This window comes from Alternaria ventricosa (assembly GCF_023758065.1).
Source record: "Alternaria ventricosa strain BMP 2768 chromosome Unknown scaffold_2, whole genome shotgun sequence".
Lineage (NCBI taxonomy): Eukaryota > Fungi > Ascomycota > Dothideomycetes > Pleosporales > Pleosporaceae > Alternaria > Alternaria ventricosa.
Window position 1 is genome coordinate 853,584 of NW_026055682.1, and position 25,976 is coordinate 879,559.

The 25,976-nt window shown below is 52.7% G+C and overlaps 8 protein-coding genes across 8 annotated transcripts; 4 read left to right on the forward strand and 4 right to left on the reverse strand.

Moving 5' to 3' along the window:
- Positions 1-498: 498 nt before the first annotated feature.
- Positions 499-1,839, forward strand: J4E93_001287 (uncharacterized protein; the record flags this gene model as incomplete). Its single annotated transcript, XM_049339239.1, has 1 exon — positions 499-1,839. One exon carries the CDS (start codon positions 499-501, stop codon positions 1,837-1,839), a length of 1,341 nt encoding a protein of 446 aa, XP_049203196.1.
- Positions 1,840-2,047: 208 nt separating this feature from the next.
- Positions 2,048-3,231, reverse strand: J4E93_001288 (uncharacterized protein; the record flags this gene model as incomplete). Its single annotated transcript, XM_049339240.1, has 4 exons — positions 2,048-2,089; positions 2,143-2,680; positions 2,744-2,969; positions 3,021-3,231. The coding sequence occupies 4 exons, from the start codon at positions 3,229-3,231 to the stop codon at positions 2,048-2,050; spliced, it is 1,017 nt and encodes a 338-aa protein (XP_049203197.1).
- Positions 3,232-6,192: 2,961 nt separating this feature from the next.
- Positions 6,193-7,851, forward strand: J4E93_001289 (uncharacterized protein; the record flags this gene model as incomplete). Its single annotated transcript, XM_049339241.1, has 1 exon — positions 6,193-7,851. The coding sequence occupies one exon, from the start codon at positions 6,193-6,195 to the stop codon at positions 7,849-7,851; it is 1,659 nt and encodes a 552-aa protein (XP_049203198.1).
- A 5,744-nt stretch (positions 7,852-13,595) lies between these two features.
- J4E93_001290 (uncharacterized protein) lies at positions 13,596-15,840 on the forward strand (the record flags this gene model as incomplete). Its single annotated transcript, XM_049339242.1, has 3 exons — positions 13,596-14,058; positions 14,354-15,276; positions 15,457-15,840. The coding sequence occupies 3 exons, from the start codon at positions 13,596-13,598 to the stop codon at positions 15,838-15,840; spliced, it is 1,770 nt and encodes a 589-aa protein (XP_049203199.1).
- A 1,287-nt stretch (positions 15,841-17,127) lies between these two features.
- On the forward strand, positions 17,128-18,686 carry J4E93_001291 (uncharacterized protein; the record flags this gene model as incomplete). Its single annotated transcript, XM_049339243.1, has 4 exons — positions 17,128-17,197; positions 17,247-17,291; positions 17,345-17,625; positions 17,676-18,686. 4 exons carry the CDS (start codon positions 17,128-17,130, stop codon positions 18,684-18,686), a joined length of 1,407 nt encoding a protein of 468 aa, XP_049203200.1.
- Positions 18,687-19,099: 413 nt separating this feature from the next.
- Positions 19,100-21,495, reverse strand: J4E93_001292 (uncharacterized protein; the record flags this gene model as incomplete). Its single annotated transcript, XM_049339244.1, has 3 exons — positions 19,100-20,155; positions 20,206-21,444; positions 21,487-21,495. The coding sequence occupies 3 exons, from the start codon at positions 21,493-21,495 to the stop codon at positions 19,100-19,102; spliced, it is 2,304 nt and encodes a 767-aa protein (XP_049203201.1).
- A 590-nt stretch (positions 21,496-22,085) lies between these two features.
- Positions 22,086-23,936, reverse strand: J4E93_001293 (uncharacterized protein; the record flags this gene model as incomplete). The annotated part of the gene is made up of 2 exons (XM_049339245.1): positions 22,086-22,960; positions 23,579-23,936. 2 exons carry the CDS (start codon positions 23,934-23,936, stop codon positions 22,086-22,088), a joined length of 1,233 nt encoding a protein of 410 aa, XP_049203202.1.
- Positions 23,937-24,818: 882 nt separating this feature from the next.
- J4E93_001294 (uncharacterized protein) lies at positions 24,819-25,900 on the reverse strand (the record flags this gene model as incomplete). The annotated part of the gene is made up of 4 exons (XM_049339246.1): positions 24,819-25,107; positions 25,159-25,341; positions 25,727-25,763; positions 25,813-25,900. The coding sequence occupies 4 exons, from the start codon at positions 25,898-25,900 to the stop codon at positions 24,819-24,821; spliced, it is 597 nt and encodes a 198-aa protein (XP_049203203.1).
- Between the last annotated feature and the right edge of the window lie 76 nt (positions 25,901-25,976).

Below are 25,976 nucleotides of genomic sequence, written 5' to 3' on the forward strand. Positions count from 1 at the left end.
TCGCTTCTAAACCGTGAAGCGGTGGGTGTGCAGGCCCCGCCGTCGTTCCCATCACGCTCATTACCGCCATGAATACGTCAACATATAAGGAAAAGTTTTCGAAGGCCGTGTTCGATGCGCGATGCGACGATGTACAGTCCAGAGGGGTATCGTGACGGGTAGCCCTGGAGCGCGCTGATCGGGAAGAAAGAGACTAGTCCCGTTGCAGTCTAGTCTCTAATACGGCCTCTCTATCACCATTGGTATCTTCATCATATTGATTGACGACTATGCAGCCCGAAGAGGACCTTAGAATTTCCATCTTGTTTTTGAGCAGATTGATACACATTGAAAGGCTCAAAACAGTGACATTCCATGTCTGTAGTCAACGCTCTGACTAAACGCACTATTTCCCTCGGCTTCTCTATCTTTCGCTCCAGGGTACATTCGTCGTCCAGTCATACTGCAACTTCCATCCGACATCCTCATTCTACATTCCGATCCTACAGATTTATCACGATGGGCGTCACTGCGGCCCCCATTCCCGCCATTGTCGGCGCTTTGCAATGCCAAAAGAATTCTTATCTCCAGACGCTCGAGACGGAGGTAGTATCATGCGAAGAATACGTGCCACCCAAGTCACAACAGAACGGAAAATCGAAGACCAAGAAGTCCACAGACCCCACCAAAGGTCTTGAGAACGGAGACGCAGCATCCGGCAAGACATGGCTTATCGAGCTCGCAGACTCAGTGCTATTCCCGGAAGGCGGTGGCCAGCATACCGACTACGGCGTCCTCACAACATTGAAAGACGAAAACAAGGAAGAAGTTCCAATAAGAAGCATACAACGCCATGGTCTACGCTGTATTCACTTCTCTCCAACGCCTCTTGAGCCTGGTACACCAGTCCGTCAAACCGTCGATTTCGCCCGCCGCTGGGACCTCATGCAACAACACACTGGCCAACATCTCCTCTCAGCCGTTATGGACTCCATGGACTTGCCTACGCTGGGCTGGAGCATGGGTCAGCCCGGAGAAATGAACTACGTAGAATTGCCACGGAAACCATCGGAAGAGGAACTCCAGACTATCCAGAAGAACTGCAATGCCAAGATTAGAGAGAGCATGCCGATCACTGTGGAAACACCAGAAGGCAAAGGAAGCGATAGCCTGCCTGAAGACTACGACAAAGAGAAAGGAGTCGTCCGCTTTATCAAGATTGGGGATATGGACTACAATGCTTGTTGCGGGACGCATTTGCAGAACTCGTCTCACATCAATGTCATTCTGCTACATCATATGCAGTCGGTACGAGGCACCAACTGTCGACTCTTTTTCACAGCTGGAGATCGCGCAATCAATATGGCTACGGAGTCGATCAGTGGCCTTCGCTCCATCGCTATATCGTTGTCATCTGGTTCAGCACCTGCGGATGTTGCGGCAAAAGTACAGAGGATGAGCGACCAAATTTCTGAAGGACAGAAGAAGGAGAAGAAATTGTTAGCCGAGATAGCTGCATTCGAGGGCGATCGCATCAAGAACCATCTTCAAAATCACGATATGGCATTCATGCATCGCGCAACAGATGGCCTTGACTTCATCAACCTTGTTCTTTTCGAAGTCAAAGATGTTGTGAAGGAACGAGATGCTGTCGTAGTCCTATCTTCGGGCGAGGTCAAGAGCTCTGGATCTATCGTCGTGTTCGGCAAACCAGACTTGGTAGAGAAGATGGCGGCGAAGGTGAAGGAGGTTGTAAGCACGGCGAAGGGAGGCGGCAAGGGCGAGAAGTGGCAAGGCAAGATCACTGAGTGGCAGAAAGGCGAAGTTGAAGCGTTGAAGCAAGCTATTGAGTTGCAGTAGAAACTATGGGATATCTGATAGAAGGTAGGTATAGGTATTTACAAGAATGATAACTTGATAAAGACGAGAGTGGTATAGAGCGACTGTCCAAGATGCGTGATCCTCCAAAGCAGCAAGGGGTCAAAAGCAAAAGTATTTACATCGAACGAATGCGATTGCCATCAAGGCGAAGCTGGAGGATGGGAAAAGAAGGCGGAGTCGTGGGTATCTAGACGCTGTAGACCTTCACGGAGTTGATGAGCCAGTATGTCTAGTTATCGTTAGTATATCCATTTTCAATAACACCAGAAGAGTAAGACTTACATCACCAAAGGCTTGGGGCTGGTTGGCCACATAAGCATTGCAACTGGGGTTAAGCTGGGAGCATTGGTTCGAGCCCCAAACACCCCCAGCCCAGTCTCCACAGAAGGTAATGTCGAACACGATGTTCAAGTCCCTGAACTTGGCATTGTAGTCACATCCTCCACCGAAGTTCGCGATTGGGGTACCCCAGGTTCCAGGATCGGGGTTTCCGCTCCGGATGTTTGCTGGGATGTCGCGGGTAGCAAAATACCACACCTTGATTCCACCATCTGTCCATAGTGTGGCATATACACCACCGCCGTTGGCGTTGAACTGTGAGCCATACGTGACGGGATTGTTGGCGGAGATGCCGCAGCCGTTGAAGCCGCCGCCGGCACCACAGTCCCCGCCTCCGCGGCTTCCTGTCTCACCTCCTGAGCCGATCCCTGGGTTGCAGCCAGGTGAGGTATGAAGAGTGACTTGGTTGGTGGGGGCCTTGTGAACGCCTTCGTAGATGTCGATCTCGCCTTGGTTAGGCCAGTTGGGACCAACCATCCAACTAGAGGTACATGGTTAGTGTTGTGCAGCATGGAAGACGAGAATACGCAGGCCAGGAACTTACAAGGCAGGCCACGAGCCACATGCGCTACCTGGCACGTGTGCGAAGTCTGCGATCACAAGCGCGCGGTTGTAGGCTGTCTTGCTCTGCACGCGTACACTCTTTCGGCCAGGGCCGTTGGGGTCAAGGTGCGTTGTAGAGTCCACACCCATGTAAACCTGGCCGTTTTGGGTCTTTAGCAAGCCAAGCTGTTGAGCTTGCTGCCCATTAACGTAGTCTACGAAGCCATCTAGATGGATGTCAGACACAAGTGGCTTGAATGAATAGCCAGTGTACATACGCGTAGGATCACCGATATCCTGGACGTCGAACTTGTTTACCCAGTTACTGGCATCGTACGTGTCGATCAGATTGTATGCAGCCGAAGCATGGATATCGTCTGAGGAGTAGACATATGATGAACCGTTGGCCCAAAAGCCAGGTCCGGCTGGTAGTGCAGTGGCACCGCGCCACAGGATGGGGAGAGATAGCAGGAGAGATTTGAGAGACATGGTATCGTATGTGTGATCAAGATATATTGTCGTACAGATAGATATCAAAACCAGGATTTCGTGATATACTTATAGCCATGCGCACCTTCTTCGCGACCAAGATGAGCATGCTGCCATACCCCTTGCTCACCGTCAAAGATGCATCTAGGTCGGCTGCACTTAGCAGAGGGGGATCCTCGTTGGAGATTGCATGACCTACTGGCTCGCTGTATACACATACCATTGGGCGCGATGATCAGATTAGGGACAAAAGCCTCGCGATGTTGCAGCACTTGTAGGGACGAAGGTGCAAGGTTCGAGCGGTTCGCGGGTAATTCGCCTAGTTGAGCAGTTCGAAATTGACCCCAGAAAACGTGGACGTGCCGCATGATGGGAGTCTAGACACTTGTAGCCTCGTGGTAGAAGTAGTGGCGGTTAGACTCGCTGGTCGTTGGGCGGTTTCAGTAGTTTTGCTGGTAAACGGCTTCTGGCGCTCGTGAGTGGTGGAGAGCCATCGCCAGTTCATCAAACTGGTCTTGTTCCCGCGGACCGCATCGCGAAGCGACAGCAAAACGGGGGAAAAGTAACATGGAGATGTGAAATGTGACAAACAGAAACGTGTGAAAAGGAGTCGGGTGCGGCCAAGGTCACTGTTTCCCTTCTCCAGACGTTCACGTGGCGCGTCGACATACCTTCCCGATGTTCTTTCGGGAATAGCGCGTTCACCCCGCGACTGCCTGTTTTGCCCGACCACATCTGCATTCCAGAACTAGAAACATTCCAGAGAGTCTCGGGACAAGAAATAGTCGACTTGTGAACGGTAAGGACGAGATTTAGATGAGTTTTTGGTGTGTCGTAGTACAGACCCCGCAAGGTTTATCCCCATGGACGAGGCATCTGATGTTGGAGGTCACACTGGCTTGTTCCCACGCCACACAAGCGCTCTCTACGGCAGGTTCATCGGTGTCTGAGTCTCGACCCCGGATTCTCATCCCATGCGGGGAGCTCGCGTGGTTCGAGGTAGCACTGCTTGGGTCGACTAGAAGTGCGAAGCGCCTGGTCCTTTGGTCTCCTGCGACAGTCCTTCACCGCTCAACGGACTTGTTGACTACCTGCTCGTGAGTCAATAACGATCAAATCGTTGGGAAAGGAAAGATAGGTGCGCTCTGTGAGTAGGAGAAGCTGCTGAGTCCCGAGGTCGGTTGCAGCCGCGAGTGCGGGAGCGGCTTTCCCGTAAGCATAGATGCTATCGTCAAGATCTGCACGGAGAATACATGTCATCGTCACAGCTGGAGCCATTTTGCTATCTGAACGCTACTATTATCATTCATTCGCCAGGTGTACTGAGCTCACTGCTATTGGCGCGTTTACACGGCACTGTGTTGGGACACGGCATGTCTTCACGCACGGCTTGAGGGAACAAAGAAATGATATAACCCTCCCGCTGTTAGACACATATCCGTGCTTTCTGTTGCATCCAATAGGGTGTCTACCGATGAAGGCATGGACTCCAGTCATATGTATTGAAGTAGCTAGCAGTTGGTGTCACTGATGGCTGAGATAAGTATCCGTCTGTCCATGTGCAAATAACCAGTCACCATAATTACTGCGCTATGTGTATGAAGGATGTAAGTAGTGAGTTCCGAGTCATGATTGCCGAGTATGGCGAGGGCTATATGGTGCATGGGTTCTATCAATATATACATGACATTGTGCGCACGAGGCATGGAAGGCCAAGAAAATGAGTGAACCGTGGTGAAGCATATACACGTCAAAAAGCTTACCAGGAATTGTCATTGGAATCTAGATGGTTTAATGTTTGTATTAGTATACTATAGCAGCCATGCGCTGTGAATACATTCTCAAAGATGCGCTAGGTTTTGACTGTATTCGTTACATATATGCTATGGTGTTCTTGCTCACACTTGAGGAACGTGCTGATGTAGTAGTTTGAGCGCTCGATGCCCAGGTGTTGGATGACTCGTGAGGATGTTCCGATCTATGTATGCCTAGAAAGTCCTGCGGGGAACATGACAGCCGCATCTTCTATGAATAATTCATCAGCGTCCACTTCCAGCGGCTCAAACCTTCGTTTAGGTATCTTGTCCACGTAATATTCGCGTGGTGTATAGCAAAAATGTAAATTGATGAACAATTTCGCTGAGATACACACTGGATCAAATATCTGATGGAGTTATCGAGCCAACCTCACTGCGGCTCAGCCGCTCAGGGTACTCACTGTTATCTAAACGAGAGACAGCCATCGACAACAATATACCAAAATGAACATATCTACACAATAGATCAGTCAAGATTGCGATAAATTCGATTTTACTCAAAGTTCTGACTGTTTCACTGCCAAATACTTGTGCAGTGTACACTCGCATAGGTGTTTACCCATACCAGTCACACTGTGATCAGCGTGGTGGCAGTTCACCCTCTTACACTTGCGGAGAGGGTTTATCATGACAGTCATTGAGGGCGCTGTGAAGGACTCATCAACCACCATGGCCCACGACTTTCACTCATTACTCCTGGTGGTACAATGACTCTGTTGAACTATATGAACAAAGTCCTGCAGGTGTTTACTTCTCACACAGCAGCAGAACGCAACAAGAGAAAAACTGCAACCAGAATTACATCCATAATACAAGCAATATGGCTTCATCCAGCCCGCCCACCGCTTCGGGTGCGAATCCTACGAGCGAAATGGCTTCTCCTGGCCCACCCACGTCCACGGATACGGCTACTACGAGCAAAACGCCTTCATCTGGCCCACCCACATCTCCCGATCCGAGTCTTACGGAGAACATGCATAAACTTGCCTGTATCTTCGGTGCCATATCCTTCGGTTGGGCCTCATGGCTGTGGATGCTAGAAGACAACCCTAGTGTTGGGTCAAACGCATCGTGGTGGCGTCCCTACAGCTTATTCAACCTCCTCATACTAGGAGCTTGGTCCTTTTGGATAGTTTACTACACAATGAGAGACGAAGAGTCGAATCGAAAGAACACGCCTGGAGAAAAGCCCAATGTGTTATGGAACCTCCTCCATATCGTACCGATGTTACTCCTCCACGTTACGATCAACAAGAGCATGTCGGTTAAGGACAAGGGTCTCCTCTGGTTCTCAGCCTTGGTAGTCTTTCGATACTGGCGCGCTATCGTTACCCGGTTCTTCTATACTCAATACAAGGCAGCCGACGTGCCATACGATAAATTGAAGTACAAGCCAAAACATTGTACAGTGATTGTACCCACAGTCGGCCCAGCGAACAATCCGGTGTTCGCATTGATGGTTGAAGGCATACTTCGGAACAAGCCTGGGCGACTTATTTTTGTTGCAAATAATAAAGAAGCGAGAGATCTTATCAAAGGAAAGGTTGAAGCAGTAACAGAAGCCTTCACAAAAGGAGACAGCGGCTACGAAAAGATATGGGATGCCGTAGTGCCAATATTCAATTGGAAAGGTAAAACAAAGATCGAGTACGAAAACATCGTTCAATCCAACAAGCGCAAGCAGACTGATACAGCTATCGGGATGGTAGATACAGATATCACTATCATGGTCGATGACACTGCTGTATGGCATCCGAAATTCCTGGAAGCGACTCTACCAGCTTTTAACGATCCAAAAGTTGGTCTCGTTGGAACACGCAAGCGGGTGCAATACATACGCCCTTCTCACACTGAAGACGCACACAAGGGAAGAAGTCGCATGCGGTTTTGGTTAAGCTGGTATCGCTCTGGCTTTTGGAACACCGTTGGTGCGCAGTATCTTGATCGCCATAGCTATGAGATCAGGGCATCAAATGCTGGTGATGGCGCCGTGTTTGCCATTTCCGGTCGTACGCTCGCCATCTTGACCGCTATAACGAAGGATCCAAAATTTAGGGCAGAGTTTGTGGAGGAATACGTCCTTACGTGGGTCTCCGAGTGGTTGAGCTACCTCAAAAGCTGGCACATAGCACCCGCTGGCTACCTCCTCAAATTTTTCGAAGGAAAAGGTCTAACCAACAAGGGTATCGGGCCCCTCCTTGCGGACGATGACAACTTCATTACTCGGTGGGTCATCAACCGTGGATGGAACATCAAGGTCCAATCTTCGCCAGAGGCCACTGTGATGACGAGATTGGGAAGCGTGGAGATCTTCAAGTACGTGGATCAATGTGAACGCTGGAGCCGTACGACCTTCCGACAAAATCCCATCGCGCTCTTTTCAGATCGGACCATCTGGTGGAAATGGCCCATCGGAGTGTGGACAGTGTACTTCCCGTGGATGTACAACTTCGCGGTTGTCTGGGATGGTCTGGCCATCTTCAACTTTTGGCGATCCGGACTGTATCAGAACTCCTCGAATGGCAACGCACGACTTGTCTGCCTGATCCTGGCTATATGGGCGACTAAGCTCGTCAAGACTTGGCGATGGTTTCGAGAGCATCCTCTTGACTTCCTTCTGTTCTTTGTCATTCCGGCTTACCCTTTGTTCGGTTACTACCATTCCTGGCTCAAGCTGTACACAGCGATTAGCTGCTGGAAGAATGATTGGTCTGGGAGGGACGTGAAGAAGGCAGAAAAAGATGCAGGCGCCATCCTACGCGAGCAAAATAAAGATATCATCATAAGCCGAGCGAAGGGATAGGCTAATAGGGCTAGCTGACGTTCTCCAAAACACTGGACAACATAAACCATTTCGCCACATTGACGGCTACCGGTGCAAGCCAACCTTTGCGCCTCGTTATTCGTCAATCAACGCCAGTACGGAGGTCGGTGCGATGAAATAGTCGAGTCAGACAATATCTCTTTCGTTTCCAATGGGCGTTTGTTGTTTTCGATACCCCGGCTTTGATTCGAAGTAGCTCAGCGTTGATATTCATGATTGGAATGTGTATGCATTACCAGGATAGAAATTTGCAACTTGTTTTCATTAAGAAGACGCTCATATCTTGACTTCGTGCTGCGAACCAACATGCTCCACTTAGATGATGTCGCAGTCTGGCGGATGATCATTCTCGTGCCGCGCTGGTAAGTAATTGCTAGGGAAGATTACAGCTCCCCGCTAGGGCCTGGTAGCCCAAATGCGACGCAATCATTGTCGCAATGCAACAAAACTTTATAAGTATTGGAACGAAAGATCGGCGCTGAATGTATTATGCGACTTCTTGTTGCGACGTGTTGCTGACACTCCGTCGCTGCCAATGATATCCGGAAGTGAAGATTTTATGTGGGCCCATCGAATACGTCATGCCCATTTTGAGGTCAGCAGGTACCTCATTTTCCACAGCAAAACAGTGCGCATAACATGCCTCAACTACGATATGGTACGCGCAATATCGGCAGAGTAGTCTCCGTAGCCTCGATGGGAATGGCGTTCGAGCACTAGGCGCAATTGCCTCATTCGTACCTTCCTCCACCAGAGCTGAAGGAGACCCGACGTGTTGGGACCCTTCGCTCCACATCAACTCTACTTCAACTACATCTCTTCTCTGGTTCTTCTACATTACATAAATCTTCACGTCCTCCGCATGGAACGATGGCACACTGGTCGGTACCTTGGGCCCTGAGAGGGCTGCAACACGCGCAGCGCATCCTTCGATCCCGCTGATCCTGCCGATCCAAAGCCACGCTCAGAGGACTACCGCTCTCGAAATAGTACCCTTGTGAGCGAGGGTCTATAGAATGGTCGGCGAGCAGGCACTGTGATATCGTATGCCGGATCACCAAGGAGGACAATTCGGTCCATGTGCAGACACCCTGGACCCTCACAGCCAAGATTCTTCACCAGCTTATGGAATCGCGCGCGCATGGGGGAGTGTATCGCTTGGTTTGATACTCTCCTGCAGGACTGGGGTTGGCGAAGAATGGGGGCCAGAACGTGTCAGCGTGCTAAAGGAGGACTCCAAGGTTGGCGCCAATCAAGTCCTTCGCTCTCGCGTCCTCCAGCAACGTACCGTGCTGAAGAAGGGTAGATTAGCTCTGCTATCTCATGGTCCCACAAGTCCCCCTCCCAGCGCAGAATTGCTTTTGCTCAGATGCCAGGTGGTCTGATTACATTTGGTCAGGGTCTGCTCGGCCTTAGCCCTCTCAACCCCTTCAACCCCACTGCGACGGCGGAAATTCGCCAGCCCAGGGCGCCCATGTGCACCGTGAGGCAGTCGCTCCAGCCTGCAGATACGGGGCGGCGCCAGGCAAGCAAAACCTTCTGGTACCGTAACCGTGCTTGCTGGATAGCAGTCACAGTCAAGCCCAGCGACACGTTTAGCGGGCTCCATTGCGCAAGTCAACAATAAGGCGCACTCAAGAACAACAAACTGTATTATGGGCGCTTCCATTGAAGAATGAAGATACGCGGTCAGCTCTGTTCCGCTCTCGACTACCTTGAGAAATCCGGCAGTTACCACTTCTCAGCACTGTGTGGACATCTCCAGTGTCTGCCCCGACACTCAGAGGCCTGAGAGAGGATCCAGCCATACGCATGCTGCAGCAGGGTTGCGATGATCATGAGGCTCTGCTCATGGAAGGTAATCTATCAGCCGAAGCCACGGTCTGGACACACGCATGGGTGACGAGAAAAGCATGCGCGGGCAGCGACAGCAGAACTCCTCGTACGTTTACTCCGCATCCTTGTTCGCTTTCGGGCCGTCATGTGTGTCGCGTCCCAACACAGCATGGCACGGCTCACGGTGCGCGGGAAGGATGATCAACCATCTGGCCGGTGTTTTCACCCTCCTAATTGGGTTTGTGGCTTGCTTGCGGGGTTGCGCGTGCATAGGCGAGACCGACGCCAACGAATTACCTCTCACGCCTCGCTACTCCCTCACGGTGAGCCCGGCCGGCGGCAGTCCATAATCAATATGGCGCTTTAGGCCCTGTAACGGGCCATGCCGCCCACACTCGCAGTTTTCTCCTCGGAACTGTGCATTCGCAATGCGAGGTGTACGATCGTAACGAGCCCAAATTTGGCTCCCGAGCTCGCACGACTTGGTGTACGATGGCGCACAGCGCTATCAGTCAAGCATGATTACAGCCCGCCGAGGATACAGGCTTGCCATTCGTTCTAGCATCGTTCGCATGGCATGGAACCCTAAGATCGTGATATCTTAACTAGGGTTCCGAACTATTGGTACTCAGTAGCAAGTAATCCTGTGCTGATCACCCGTCGCAGTGGCTTTGGGCGTTCCAAGTGTCTGTCCATGGGCTGTTGCTGTTGCATGTTTGTGTGGCCTTCCAGAAGCGGGTATACCGCTTAGTGAATCTAGCACCGTACCCCATTACAGACGAAGGCTCGATTCAACCTTGGTCGAATCAGGTGTTGATACAAGCGAAGAAAGTAAGACTACTGAAGAAACGCCCGAGTCTACATCGCGTGGCTAGTCAACGACGCAAGAGAACGTCGCGCCATCGCCGTCCCGGCCCCAGGTCTAAACGGTGTGTTGACTATTCCAAGCCCACTTCAACCCGCCGTGTCATTTGGGGGTGATCGTATGTTTAGGAGCTGGTGGTAGCGATGGAAAGCCTCTCCACGCTTATCCTTCGACAGGAATCGCTTGTCAATATTCCGGAGGTCGCCAAAGCCTCTGCAGACCTGCCAGCACACCAATAGGACATATGCCTTCGAACACCATTAACAGAAAATGAAACACGTCTTGCATACAGGCGGGTACAATCACGACCTGGTCAATAATTGTTCGGAGTTGAATGTGCAACACACAACAAGAGGTCGACCAGGATCTTCGCGAAACAGGCCCTTTACGCTATAGCTTGTCTTGTGTCGGCCCTTCTCATCGCTGTGTTCCGCATGCCCATACCCAAGCACGCAAGACAAGCAGGGTCAATGCCGTGCGCTGGACGTTCTGGCCATTGCAACAATTTGTGGCGGTGCGACTTCCCATACTTTTTGCATTTTTAACAAGCTCTTTGGATACTGCAGTATGCGTTCTTGTCGACTCGAGACCACGGAATCTCAACAGTCGGCGTGGACGATGTCGTTTGCCTGCCCGAGTACTGATCTGCGGCAGTGCGCTATCACAACCCCGAAACATGCTGTCTGGCTGGCTCATGCATGGCTCAACTGTGGTTCTGGAGCGGGCGCATAGCTAAATCGATTGCGTACTCTGAATTCGAACATCCCGCGAGGCTCGGATCATAATCCTGCGGCAAAACCCAAATAGGTTCTGGCCTTGCATCTTGCAACCACGATCGCTCGCTGTACTGACGTGCGTCAGCCACATACTACTTTGGGGATTCATGCCCTGTCAAAATACACGGCTCCACTACCGCGTTGAGGGCGTGGGTCGAGGACTGCTTGACAAGAGTAGCATCTGCGACTAAAGTAGTCTCAACTGACCAAGTGGCACGGATTCCAAGGCTGTTCACCCCGCATATGCCATCACTAGCTTTTCAAAGCCACCATGAGCGGCCTCTCTGTTATACACCAGGTGGAATGATTAGTGTTGCGCCCATGGCGACATGATATACTGACGCATGGAATATTGCTGATGGCGTCAGACGGGTACGAAGCCGATGTTGAACAGCGCTGTTACATTCCATGGTCAAGGTGTTGCAACGCAGTCAATGAACAGGTGCCAGTTGCACTGCGGCCGGTATACTTGGCAAAAACCAGGCGGCGTTGCTGATAGGAGGGCTCGTACCAGCGAGGGTGCGGTTGACGCCTTCCACAACCTTATCCATTTCGTCGGGCCAGGAGGGTCCAGGGGCCACGCGGAACAAGATGTCACGCTGACTACCAGATGCCGCGTTAGTATGGTACGGAACATGAGGTCCGTGTATGACAGCTAGTCCTCGGGAGCCTTTGGTCAAAGACACAGGGCGTGTGCACATGGCGTGCCGTGGCAGCGCAAGGTCCCAGAGCGAGATTGCTCTGACTTGGCTCCCCACACCCGGTCCAAGGCTACGAAACGGTTACGGTTGTAGGGCAAGCGTGTTTGCTCGCGACCAGACAACGCCCAGCGCAAGCGCAGTCACATGCGATAGCTGTCCACCGCGCCCATACTTCGAATCGCAACCAAGATTATTCAGACGACCATGTCACGCCATGCCACAGTAGCCTTGCGATGTAGGCGGTCACACTGTGCCATGACGCACCGCGACATCAAAGGCTGGTTAGTCATGAAGAGTGGGCATGCTGGAGTCAGTCCCGCAGTGACGATGTGACGATGAGAAACTCGGTGAGGTCAGCGCGATACAGGGCCTGTTGAAGAGGCAGTGCAGCGACGAGCCCCACGAGGATTCGCTTAAGGACCCGATTAAGGGCAATGGTCTAAGATTAGCAGCGCCCCACGTCCAATGAGACGTCATACCATCTGCACAGCCGCATGCTAGCGTCACCAGCCACAGCGGTCCGGGCAAAGCGAGAGGATCGCGTATCAGATGCGCTAAGGGCCACCAGGCGTGCGGAATGGCAGGACAGCTTCCCAGTCCCCCCATGGCTCCCCGACCGAAGCGGTGATCAAGCGTGCGTTTCCAGCAGGGTCTATCCCTATTGCGCTTGTCTTTCCCAGATGCAGCATGAAGGCTCCCACGCGCTGCTCGCCTACTCGCTGACGTCCATCTACCCCTCGTCACTTTCGGCATGGCTTGCTCTGTTGGTGCGTCGACTTGCGTGGACAGGGGTCGGGCACACCGCGACTCCCAAGGGGTTAGTGCTACCACTGGGAGGCCGGAGCGCGCGATCGAGGCGGGGACGTGAATTGACGGCGGCCGGTAACTTCTGCCTTCTTTTTATTTTTCCTAGCGTGGCCTGACCGTTTCCTAATCTACCACATCATGCCAGAGGCCCAAGCGCATAGGGCAGTAAAGCCTCCAGGACAGGGGCCTGGCCTGCCGTCGTATAGCTTCGTGCACTGTTTCCCGCTGGGGGCCATTGCGGTCTTGTCTTGGGCCTTATGTATAAACCAACTTCGCCCCCCAAGGCATCGTCCTCCATCCAGGCCTATGATCAACGCAAACACTGCTTCATCCAGACCCTATCCGACGCTGTGGATTACCCTTCAGGATCATAGTCCTTCCGGCTTCTGACTTGTCCTTCGCTTCAGCCAGCCGCCTCCAGGACTACTCAACGGAGAGGGACTACGCGCTGTCACTCCCGTACCCACATGCAGTAAAAGATCAGCAGAGTTTCGACGCCCTTTGACTATTCGCCGACTCATACGACAACCTTAGGATTTGATCGGCACTTCCTCCGGGAAGGTAAGCTTTCCCCTGTCGGTCACTTATAATTTGCGCTAGCCCTACCAACCAAACACCATCGATCCGATCGCACCTACTCAGTGCTTATGCTGACTCCGTTTACGGATATAGGCATCGGCTGCAGTTCAATTCCTATCTGCTGCAACCTGCATTGCTCCACCTACCACATTCTTCATCATGGTTGACTACGCCCAATATACACCGAACATGTCTCACGACTTCGAGCTCTACTCCAACCCTCAAGATCAGCATCTAGAGTTTCACCACAACCAACCCTATGTGCCTGCCTCAACATATGCCATGGAGCACGCCTTCAGTGCCCCCTTTGACCCAATGGCTCCTCTTGCAGACCTCCAACGGCCACAAGATCTACAATACCATTACGATGCCATCGCACAAGGTGTCAGGCCATATCAGTACCAAACCCCAGCAGGCTCTCCACATTCCACTTCACATTCATTCCACGAAATCCCCCCTGTGCTTTCGGCGTCTTCCGAATCTGGCGCTTCAGTGTCGTCTTCTGCGATGGGCTCCCCATCGCTTGTTCCGCGGTACAATGATTCCTGGTCCAACATGGGACTCGGAGCCTCTTCTGGCTATGATTATTCGGGGATGGTAGCGACTGATAAGTCGTATGTGGGTAAGTCAACTGTTCCTCTACCGAAAACCTCACCTGCTTCTTTCATTACATTTCCTTCATCGCCAATCATTACGCGACATGTATTCAAGACGCCTATGACTCCAGCTTCAGCCAAATGGTCGTCCAGATCAAATGGGCGGAGGAACTCTCTTCTACCGGACAGGGTCACAACACCCAGTATTCCATCAGTCAATTCTCCTTCAGTCACTTCAGTTCCGCATTCTTTTCATCCTTTTCAGTCTTGTTGGTTGCCTTCCAGTGCTGCATGCAACAACAACTAACGCAACTCAAGCAGATCCTAATCTCATTCAGCCCTTCCCATTCGCACCTCAGAGCCCATACCCTGAGATCAGGACTACTCCATCTCCTTACTTCCCCATTATTGAGCAGCCGCCTTCGCCAGCTCTCTCTCAGCCCTCATCGCAGAGCCAGCGTCCCAGTTCGGCAACCATCGGGAGGAGTAGCGCCAGCCCATACCTACACACTCAACGATATCAGCCTTACCCTCAACCTGGCGGACAACGGCGAGGCTCCGTCGTCTCTGTCCAATCACAAAACTCAGGCACCAGCCGCAAGAGCACAAGTAGCTACGACAAAGATGAGACCCGCGAAAAGGGCATGTGCCCACTGCCCGAGTGTGGACGCGTCTTCAAAGACTTGAAGGCGCACATGCTCACACATCGTGCTGAACGACCAGAGAAATGCCCTATCGCGACCTGCGAATACTACTCGAAAGGTTTCGCAAGGAAGTATGACAAGAACCGCCACACACTCACACACTACAAGGGTACAATGGTCTGCGGCTTCTGTCCAGGTAGCGGTTCAGCGGCTGAGAAGTCGTTCAACCGCGCTGATGTCTTCAAGAGGCATCTTACATCTGTTCACGGTGTCGAGCAGAACCCTCCCAACAGCCGCAAGAAGAGCCCATCTGGCCGCAAGGCTTTCGGTGGTTCGCAGCCCAGTGTTGCTGGTACTTGTTCCACTTGCTCGGTCACCTTTGCCAACGCGCAAGAGTTCTACGAGCACTTGGACGACTGTGTGCTCCGCGTTGTTCAGCAAACCGACCCCAGCGAGGCTATCAACCAACGCCTGCTCACATCGGTTGCAGAGGACCCAGATGTCACCGAGACGCTTGATCGCAATGGTCTGTCCAAGAGCATTGAGTACACTGTCCCCAACTACGACGAAGACGAAGAGGATGACTTCGAAGAAGACGAGGTCGACAATGACGACCACGAAGATGCCACTTACGGCTCTCGTCGCGCCCGCTCCGGCAAAGGCGCAATCAAGTCCTCCAAACAACATTGACAATTAACACATCCCCGAGGTGTCGGCGCAACGCAGCACGTCGGGGGTGGCAACCACCTACCAAACCACCAATCCTCCTCTCGCGTCCAGAAGTCGGGTCCTCGCGCCGGCCTTACCTTCTCCAAAGGTGGCGTAGCCATCACCGGCTCTGGACGCAAGAAGCGCAAGAACTACCCCGTGTCCTGGGGCTGCGCAACCGACAAGATGAAGATGAAGAAGCGCGTCTTGTGCGTATACGACGGCCAGAGAAGGCTATGGAAAGACGACATGATGCTCGACCAAGAGTTTGAAGTGCGCATGAAGCTGCCTGACGGCAAGTCTTACGTCACAGATCTGGACGTGCAGACCTTCAACCGCGCAGATGCCCTGCATTCCGCGACGAGGGAGGAGAGAGGACCTTGGGTGCCCGACAATATCGTCGGCGGCCTCAACGGTGTGAGCATGGAGACAGCACCACTAGAGTGGGCTCTCTGAGTACGAATAGCGATACGACATTTGCTTTTGCTGCGAGCGTTTTGAGCGATACGGATGGGATCTACAAAAGGTTGCAAGACAGCCCGTACACAGACACGGCATGATGGATGAACGAACACCCCCAACGAACTTCTTTGCTGTAATACCAAGCTTGTAGCTTTTGTATTCTTGTACTTTTCTTGATCGATACCACTGGAGCTTTGCTTTCGGGCTTTTGGAGTTTGCGCTTGCGAGCGAGATGTAATGGACGTGCTGGACGCGAAGACATAGTATCTGAATCTATTGACTATTATCATCATTATATTTGCACACACACATGATCTGTGACTGCGTCAAACACTTCATTGCTTGACTACACGTAACTTCTACATCCTCACCACCTCAAAACCGACTACCCACACAACCCAAGCTCTGAGGAGGTGCAACTACCCCAGGGCGCAGAAGGAGCTGACATCAACCACGCCCCGGACCTGCGTCGTAGATCATCCCCAGAGTACGGTCTCTGGGAATTTCGGCTCTCGTTCCCGTTACTCAAATGTAAGCTGCCACAACTTTCCGATGACCGGTTTATCCAGGGCAAGCAGCAGGGCGTTACCCGTTGCGTTGGCCTGGATTCAGCCTCAGCCACAGCTGACCTTGTGTGTGGATAAAGTATGGGACGGACGGCTGGTCATTTTTCGATACCGGAATATCGGGTCCGTTCAAGCGTGGAGGATGCATTGAACGAAGGGTTGTTTTTGATGGGGGTATGTTTGGTTATTGCGGTGGCGTGGAGGGTCTGCGGGTTTGTGCTCGTGGGGGAAGCGGTGCCAGCGCGTAGGGAGGGCATTGAACTGGATTTGTTTTCGTAGCTAGAGAGGTTCTGCGAGAGGGTGAGTCTAGAGGCTTGCAGACCTAGGCATTGGAGCCATAAGCAAGCATCGAGTGCCTGCATGGCCGTGTTTCAACGATATGTATTCTCGCGGCCTCGTCCTGGCTATTGTCGAGTCTAGATGCATATGCGGTGTCGTCTTCAGAAACAACGCTTAAGATGTCTGGACAACTCCGCGGCCATAATGTCGCGCCCTGCTTGGTCTGCTCATTCCATTTTGCAGGTGGGAGAAGGGAAAGGCCACAAGCGCCCCCGTGACTGCGCGTCGTGATGAAAGTGGGCAGAGCGGCGAGTGAAGGTCCGTGCTCAGTTCCCCGCGGTGGGAAGGCAGCAGCGACCTAGACAGCTTGTAGCTCCATCAACTCCCAGCAGTACGCCGCAACCACGCCTTCTCTCCCTCTCACAACACTGCCACCATGGCTTCGAATATCGAGCAATCGCCTTTCTTCCAGGACCAGAGGTCAAAGGGCGAAATCGTGGTCAAGGGTATGACATAATCAATACAACAATGGCGCATGTTCGCTAACTCCGATAGACCCTCCCAAGTTTGACCTGGAATCATACATTGCCAACTACAGCGGTACGTCTCTCACAATGCCTCTCTAGCTATCTGTATACTAATTCCTCTTGTAGGGTACACACGAATCGACCGCCTCCACCACATCGGCGCGCACTCGCCATACCTCGCCGCCGACGCATACCACCTTGCCATCGCTGAGGCAAAGAAGGGCAAGAATGTTGATCTATACAAAGGCTTGGTAGAAGAATACAGTCGCATAGCACCACAAGATCCTGCTTCCGTGGTCGACACGACATGGGTTGAGAGGCAAACGAGGATGGTGCGCGAGGAGCACGACCGGCTAGAGCACGAGTTGAAGTCATACAAGAACAACCTGATCAAGGAGAGCATACGAGTAAGTGGAGACAGGGGGGAAACAGGTGTCGATATACTCACACTCTGCAGATGGGCAATGAAGACCTCGGTCACTTCTACTACGACACCGGCGACTTCAGTAGCGCACACAAGGCCTACATGAAGATGCGCGAACACTGCACCTCGCCCAAGCACCTTGCCGATATGACCCTCCGCCTCGTATACGTTAGTATCGCACAGAAGTCATGGACGACTGTACTAGCCAACCTCGCTAAGTCCGAGGCCACACAGCTCAAGGGCGACGAGAAGGCCAAGCTGGAGCCCATCATCTCTGCTTGCAGCGGTCTATGTCACATGGCTACTGGCAACTACCGCGAAGCTGCGACAGCTTTCCTCGGCACCTCAGCGGCATACTTGACTGCAGAACCAGCAGCAAACATCACATGGCAGAAGGAGGTCATCTCAGGCAACGACATCGCCGTGTATGGCGGTCTCTGCGCGCTTGCCTACATGGACCGTACCGACTTACAAAACAAGGTGCTAGCAAACAGCGAGTTCCGCAACTTCCTCGAGCTGGAACCACACATCCGCCGCGCCATCAACCTCTTCTGCAACTCCAAGTACAGCGCCTGTCTCGAAGTGCTCGAAGGCTACCGCAACGACTACCTCCTCGACCTTTACCTTTCCAAGATGCTCAACACAATCTACAGCAGAATTCGGAGGAAGAGCATTGTCCAGTACTTCATACCCTTCAGCTGCGTCACGCTCGATGAGATGGCCTCCAAGTTCCCGCCAGCACAGGGCCGGACCATCGACGAGGACTTGGAGGAAATGATCAACCAACGCCTTCTCAATGCGCGGATAGACCTCGTCGACCGCCTGCTCATCTGCCCACCCACCGATCCCCGCCACGACGTACACGCCGACGCGCTCAAAATGGCTGAAGCATACGACCACACCCTGCGTCTCCGATTGACGCGTCTCAACATGCAGGCAGCGGGCATGGAAATCTCGTCTCAGAAGATGAACGATAAGTCGTCTGGCATGGGCGGTGGCATCAGCGACACGTTCCGCGGTATAGGTCAAAAGATTGGGTTCTAGTAGACCATTCATGACAAGACCACTCCGGCCCATGCTACTGAAGGAAGACGGCGCGGCGGCTAGCATTTGCAAGGCGTTTTGGGAGCGGCATGGCGTACATATACAGGCTCTGGGAGAAAGGCCATTAAGCGGCATTCTGGCGTTGGAATCAATACATGACGCAGTTTGACGGACGAATCAACACGTTTATCAAGACACATGTTCACCGTTCTACTTCTTCTGTATGTGTGGTATGCAGTGCGTGATCATTCCTTCATTCATATTCGTATATCCTGGGTATCTGGTATCTGTATGTATATATCCTTGCTCAACGCCAAACTTGCTAGATCATGATAACTCGCTAAGGTAACTGCAATATTTGTCGTAAAATAGTATTCAGCCGCTTCTCTGAAAGGAATCGGGCTACGCGGTGCTCATCTGAACACCGCTGGCCCTCTTGCCGCAGCCCACTGATCCTGTTGCTGCTGTTGTTGTTGTTGATTCTGTTGATTATGTTGCTGCTGCTGCTGCGGTCCAGCATTCTGGTACCCATAGTATCCATTCGGCGCCCATGCAAAGTCACCGCGGCCAAACGCATTGTTCGTATCGATGGTAGGTGCGGGTGGCTGTTGCGGTTGCGTCTGCGGGAGGTGTGCGTTCGTCTGTGCCGAAATGCTGTTCTGGGCCACCATGGGCTGAGTAGCCATGGTGTTGACCGGCAGTGCGTTTTGCGGCATGGTTCGGTGGAGGGTGCCGTACGGAGAGTGGGTGGAGTGGTTGGCGGTGAAGTAGTTTGGGTGTGTTTGGAGCTGCGTGGTTTGCATCTGCTGTGCTGCTGCTGCTTGGAACTGTTGTTGGGGTGTTAGAGGTTGTTGCTGAGCCCCGAGCTGTTGTGGCTGCGTCTGCTGGGGTTGTTGCGGTGCGTTCGGTAGGCGTTGTTGAGGTGATTGACTACCTATCTTGTAGGCCAGTTGCTGCTGTGGGCTTCTTATGCCGTGCGGTAGGCCCTGGTTGAGTTGCTGCAGTTGTTGGCGGTGGTTCGGAATCGACTGTTGACGCTGGAGCTGCTGGGAAGCATGAGGCATGGCCTGTGCTTGAGCGACATGTGGCCGATGGCGAGGCTGTGGTGGGACCTGCATCTGCTGTGGCTGCTGCTGCTGCATATGTACTTGTTGTGGTTGTGGTGTGGGTTGCGGTGGCGGCTGGTGGGCTTTGGCTTGCTGCGATCGAGGCCGCGGTCCCATCTGCGGCGTCTGAACAGGAGTAGTCGAAGCCCGCTTCTCCTCTTCAAACTCTCGTATCTTGGCCTTTGCTTCCTCAAGCTGTTTCTTCAGCATCTCGAGCTCGGACATGCCATTGTTCGTAGATTGACGTGCGGGTTCGGGGGTATTGATGGGTGGGCGCTGATCCTCGCCGTTGGCTGGCTCAGAGTAGAAGCACACTCGTTTCTTGTCGTTACAGGTCGAACAGGAAGGTCTTATGCCATCGCACTGTGTATGTCAGCTTCTGTTACTTGAACATGCCATGGGCGATGTCCTACCTTGGTCTTTTTTGTCTTGCAGACGTCGCAACTGTTCCTTGGACGCTTCCGTTGTGTTGCTGCTATGGCTTGCGTTTCGACGTGTAGTGTGGGGCGTGGTCCTGGGTGAGGTCTTTGCGGAGGGGGACGCTGGGGCGGCGGCGGAAGAGGTGGAGGAGGTGGAGGAGTTTCGATAATCGTATGATGTGACTCTGCAGGTGGCTGGATCAGCTCCAACAACGAACGCAGACTCTGTTGCCTCAAATCGCTCTCGATTGTGTTGAACGGCCTCGGGGGCTCTGGTGGAGGGTCGGATCGCTTCTTCTTCAACACCCTGGGCGTGTCGGGGTCTTCGCTGCTCAGCTGCCTCGAGCGGCTTGCGAGCCTGGCAAGCGCTTCTGGGTCGTTCTCCTCAAGATACTTGCGGCGCTTCGAGTCCTTTCGTGGCGGTGGGGCGCGCTCTTCGTATGTCTTGTGTATAGGCACATGCTTGTAGAAGACGTCGAGCGTCTGTTTGGTGGCCGAGAACTTGATGGACAAGACGCCTTTGCAGTCGTAGACAGGCTTCGTGGCGCGCTTTCCCTGCTTCGCGCCCTTGCCATTCGCAGCGCGGTCCTTGTTGAGCAGCGAGTCGTTGCAGTAGTAGGAGAAGCGGTAGCTGTCGTCCTCCCTGCTGTTCCAGCAGTTGTGGAAGCTGTAGCGGTATCCGTCGATCCTCTGTATTCTGTCCACGCAGCACTTGGCTACAGCCCTCTGCTTGCGCATCTTCTCCTTGGCGTCCGGCGTCGGCTGCAACGCCTCTCTGACGCTCAATGCGACTTTCTGCTCCGCCGTCTTGGACGCGCCATTGTTGGGTTCAATAGACTCGGCATAGCTGTGCCCCAGCGCGACAGTTGGGTCCGAGAGGGAGTGGTACTGCGCGGGGAAGTGCGCAGACTGGTAGCCAGGTGGTGCATGGTTGTATTGATGTGCGAGGTGGGGTAGTTGGTGTTGTTGTTGCGGCGGCGGCTGAGTTGCCTGCTGAGGCTGCTGGGACGGCGTCTGCTTAGTCGCCGACGGGACTACGAAGGACGTGTCGATATCGAAGGCGAATTGGGCCTCGGTGTGCTCAGGCTCCTTGGGGGGACTCCTCAGGTATTCGCGCAATGACGTCTCGAATTGGTCGAGAGAGCGGACTGGCCCAAATGCCACGATCTTGGCCTGCGAGTCCTTTGGCTGCCGCCCTCTTTGGAGCTGCACGGGGGCTTGAGGCCATAGAGCCTGGTCGTTGGCATCGTGTGCACTCGTGGGTTGAGCATGGACGGCGGCCATGAGTGGAGCCACCCGGGGTAGTGAATAAGGAGCTTTTGAGATAGCCGTCTCCCGGTACCGTGCAAGTCTTGGCGAGAGCCCTAGACGCGATCATCAACACTTCATGGCGAGACTGACGGATGCCGAAGACGTGCTAGAGGCGCGTAGGCATGGCGGGAAGTATCAGAGTTTAGATGGTAGTAGTCTAGAGCTTCACCGCGTCTAGATACTCTACGACGCCATCAAAGCACGGGTGTAGGCATCGGAGCGTGCCTAGTCCGATGACGCATCATACAACCCGAACCTGCATGATTCTCTAGGTTGACATCGCGTCGCTTGCCATGCTGTGGATACTCTATGTGGGAACGCGTCAGAGAACTACTTATGTTTTTTCTTTTGTTCAACGTGTGGGTGAGCATTCCAGGTATCTGCACACCTGCGCCATGTGGCGTTGTTCATTCCAAATCACAATATCACATAGCAACCACATGTCAATATTGAGAGAACCGTGTGTTTGTTTCATTCTACTGACTTCGCAATCCCTCCTATCCTGGTAAGGTCCTCAAACATCGACACTACGAGGTCTAAGCCCGCAATTCCTGATTTCCGCGTCATACCCTAGCATCCGCCGCCAGCGTGAAATGGCCCTTACACATCTCAGTAGGATCCAAATGCGACAGGCACTCACGCTCGTGCTGAAGGAAGAACGCATCGTTGAGTTTGAAGATCTTGTCACAATGCCCACAGCGCACGGCAAGTTTCCAGAAAGCCCAGCAGACATCCAAGTGATCCCACAAATCCTTGAGTTCATACGATTGAAGGCAATGGTAGCACTCTTTGTGCCGATCTTCAGGGTTCTCTACTGGACGTGCAATGCCTACATGGGCGAAATCGGGGTCGAAACACGGGAGCTTCATCTCGTAAACCCTGTCGTTGCTGTAGTCTATCTTCATGTTGGTCTTCAGCCAGGAATTGTACCAGTGTTTTTTCCTTTTCTTTCCGGGGATTTGAAACTTCTCGGACGAAAGCGATGCTTTTGTAGTCGGCATGACTGGCTGTTTGCCCTTGAGCGCCTTACCAGTGGCAGCGGCAGCAGTAGACTTTACCTTACCAGCGAAAGGACGGCTAGACTCATCGTTGTTGTGCTCTCCTCGACCAGTCTCAGACGCACTTGCCCAGGGCTGTGGTCTCAAGTTTATCTGCCTCTCAAGCTGAGCAATCCTCCCTCGGGCGATATGGAGGGCTAAGTCGTCGTCGCGCTTCTGCTTTCGCATGGCCTCAATCTCTTCATCTTTCTGCCGTATCTCCTGGATCAAAGCATCGATCAGTACTTGTTCCCTGTTGACTCCCGCCATTGTCGTTTGGGTACCTGGTGTAGGAAAGGCGAATATCGGGGTAATACTAAGCAAAGGATCGATATTTAAGTAGAAGTAGAGCAGGGGGGCTGGTATTTGTATGGTTTCAAATGGGTCCAGATCGCATATTTCTAGAACTTTGTAAAGCAAACCGCTTGATGGGACAGTTTATCGCGGAGCTGGAGCAGAGAGTAGTACTTTCTAAAGTTTTGCGAAGGCTAGCGTGAGTCAAAAAGGTGGAGTTACCAAAAGGTTAGAGAGCGCGAAATTGACGCTATTTTCTTTCCTGTCGTAGATTGGTTCAACAGTAGAATGGTAGCTGCGGCTTTTGCTAGTATTGATACTGTAGAGAGGAGCAAGCTAGGCTCGACTGGCTTGGAGTCTGTAAGAAAGCTGATAGAAAGAGCTGGCTGGAATGAGGACGTACTAACATGTGTTGTTTTCCAGTGATGAATATCAGTCGACAGACGTCAATCGAACAGAGGCCATTTTCTAGAACTCCATAGCATAAGTCCGAAGGCAGCCGCACTGGCCGACTCCCCATGTCGAGCCATCCCGCTCCCAGAAATAGGAACGGAGTCGAGAGAGGTTACTCTCAAGCCGGTGCTCAGTACTCACAACCTCCTTCCGCAGACCTCTCCATGCTTCTCCAAGCCACAGGTTTCAACATGATGAAGTCATCATCCTCCTCTTCCACCCCCCACCAATCTACCAATCATCATCACTATCCTCCCCCGCAATATCCCCACCCTTAATTCTATCCACCACCCTCTTAACCCCCCTCTCCACACTCTCCCCCTCAATCGCACACCCCTCATGCCAAACAATCGCATCCATAACCCCATCCATGAACCACATCAGCGTCGGCACAAAGCTCACATCTAGCATATTGCCCAGATCAGGCAGTGAGTACATGTCGAAGCAGTATATGTCGACTACATCGTACTGTTCGTAGGATGTTGATGGGAGCAGCTTTTGCAGGGCCGTGGCTACCTCGTTAGTGGTTTCGTCTTCGGGCCAGTAGGCTAGGAGGACGGTTTTGCCGGCTGTGGCTTTGATGCAGGCGGCGTATTCGGCTAGGTTTGTGATTTGGGAGAAATGCGCCATTGTGGGGGTTTGTTGGGTTTGTGGTGGGTTGGTTGTGTGAAGGTTGTATGTACTGTAGATCTGGAGCTGAGCTAAGCTTTTGTTCGTGTTCGTCGCCCCTCATCCACGCGGGGATCCACGCCTCTACCAAGTCTACACCATGCGATGATCGTTTGGCCGATCTCTGGCGCGACAGACCCCAAACCGAAACTGGGGGACCAATGGATCCTTTATTGAATTGACATTGCTGCAGGTAGGCTGCGATCGCGATACGTGAAGCCATTTGACGCGTCCCCTTTCGCGACGAAGCGCGACTTCTCTACAGAGCGCGTTGGACAATGAGAAGAGACATCGCCAGAGGCATGTCCTCGCTGAGTATCAGCTGCGATACTAATAACATACACAGGGTATGTCATATAGAACACCGCGTCTACATGTACAGTCGCTGACAAGCTACAGCTAAGAACGTAGTCTATCGCTTTCACCGAAGCCTTCCTCGATCGCCAACCCTCCAATAGCGAACATATCGCGCGCGCGATAGTCTCAATTAGACCGGCTATTCCAGGAAAATCCCAGCCGTATCCCATAGCGGCCAATTACCACGTCGAGTGCGTCGTCCTCCACAATCCTGAGACCGCCGTTCTGCGAACATACGAAATTAGTTGCTTTTGGCTAGCATACAAAGGGCTATCGTTGGGACGACGGGGGAAACACAACATGATTGTAATGAAAGTCTTAGTATGCAGAGCGCGACGTGCTGGGCTATACGATGTCCAATCCGTTTATCAAAGCAGCTTGTGTAAAGACGCACAGGGAGGGGACACGCAATGAACAATGAAGTAAATATGCAACACTATCTCAGTCTTTTCGTCAACAGCTTTCCCTCCCTCCTCATGGTCTAGTTTACTCAGCACCAGCTGCCCTCGTTCTAGTGACAGTGCTGATCACAGTACTCGTCCTAACAACCGCGCTGGAAACTGTCCTTGTAACTGTCGTACTAGCAGGGCCCCTCGTAATGAAGCACGAGCAAGCAGAAGAGATCTCGCCACTACCGAGACCAAGCGAGATGTGAATGCCACCTGGCCCACCAAGCGAGATATCCAGTTGGCGCTTACGTACGGGTAGCTCTGCGGGGCATGCGGCGTCGTAGAATGTGTACGGGCTCATGGGATTGTAGTTGGTGTTGTCGATACTAGGGATACAGTCAGCAAGAGATTGGGATAAGTGAAAGGAGTGGGCTTACGCGGTTACATCGAAAAGCATGCAGTTCGCTTCTCCATAACCGAAGCTCAGGCACTTGCTATCGGCCTTGCAGAGCGCGCTGCAAGCTTGGAACGTGTTCTTTGTACCGCTGGACTCGAAGTAGTAGGCTGGCGTGGTCTTGACGTATGCGACGATGCCGCAGCTGGGTGTGCCTGTGGGCGTGCTGTGGAGATGTCAGCTCTATGTAGTGTGTGGAATTTTGTGCTATATGGACGTACGGAGATGGGCTCGAGACGAGAGTTGAGGATACGATCGTGGAGGAAGGCTGTATAGGAGTGGGCGAAGAGGATGGCTTGGGTGTTGAAGAGGAAGACGGCTTGGGCGTCGAAGACGAAGACGGTGTTGGAGTCGACGACGATGTAGGCCTCGGCGTAGACGATGGCGTTGGCTTAGGGGTAGCACTTGGCGTCGGAGTAGAAGTAGGCGTCGGGCGCACAGTTACTGTGGTCTTCCGAGTGGTAGTAGTCGTGGATGTGACGCCACTGGTTATGGTAGAAGTTGCCGTCCCCGAACGAAGGATGTTGCTACAGAAGAGTGCCGCTTCAGACGTATGCCCATCAAACGCGTCCAATCCGCAGTCTTCCACTAATGATGGTGTTAGACTGCTTTGTCATTGTGCGAAACGAGTTCATACCATCAGGATATCCGAACTGCCTCTTTATGCGACTAGACGCTCCTACACTCGCAGTGAGCGCTACCGCCAAACCTATGGAAAACTTCATAATGTCGTTTCTGGCCTTGGCTAAAAGTCGACTTCGGAGGGATGAGCTGGTACCGGGATTGATGCTGGACGTCCAT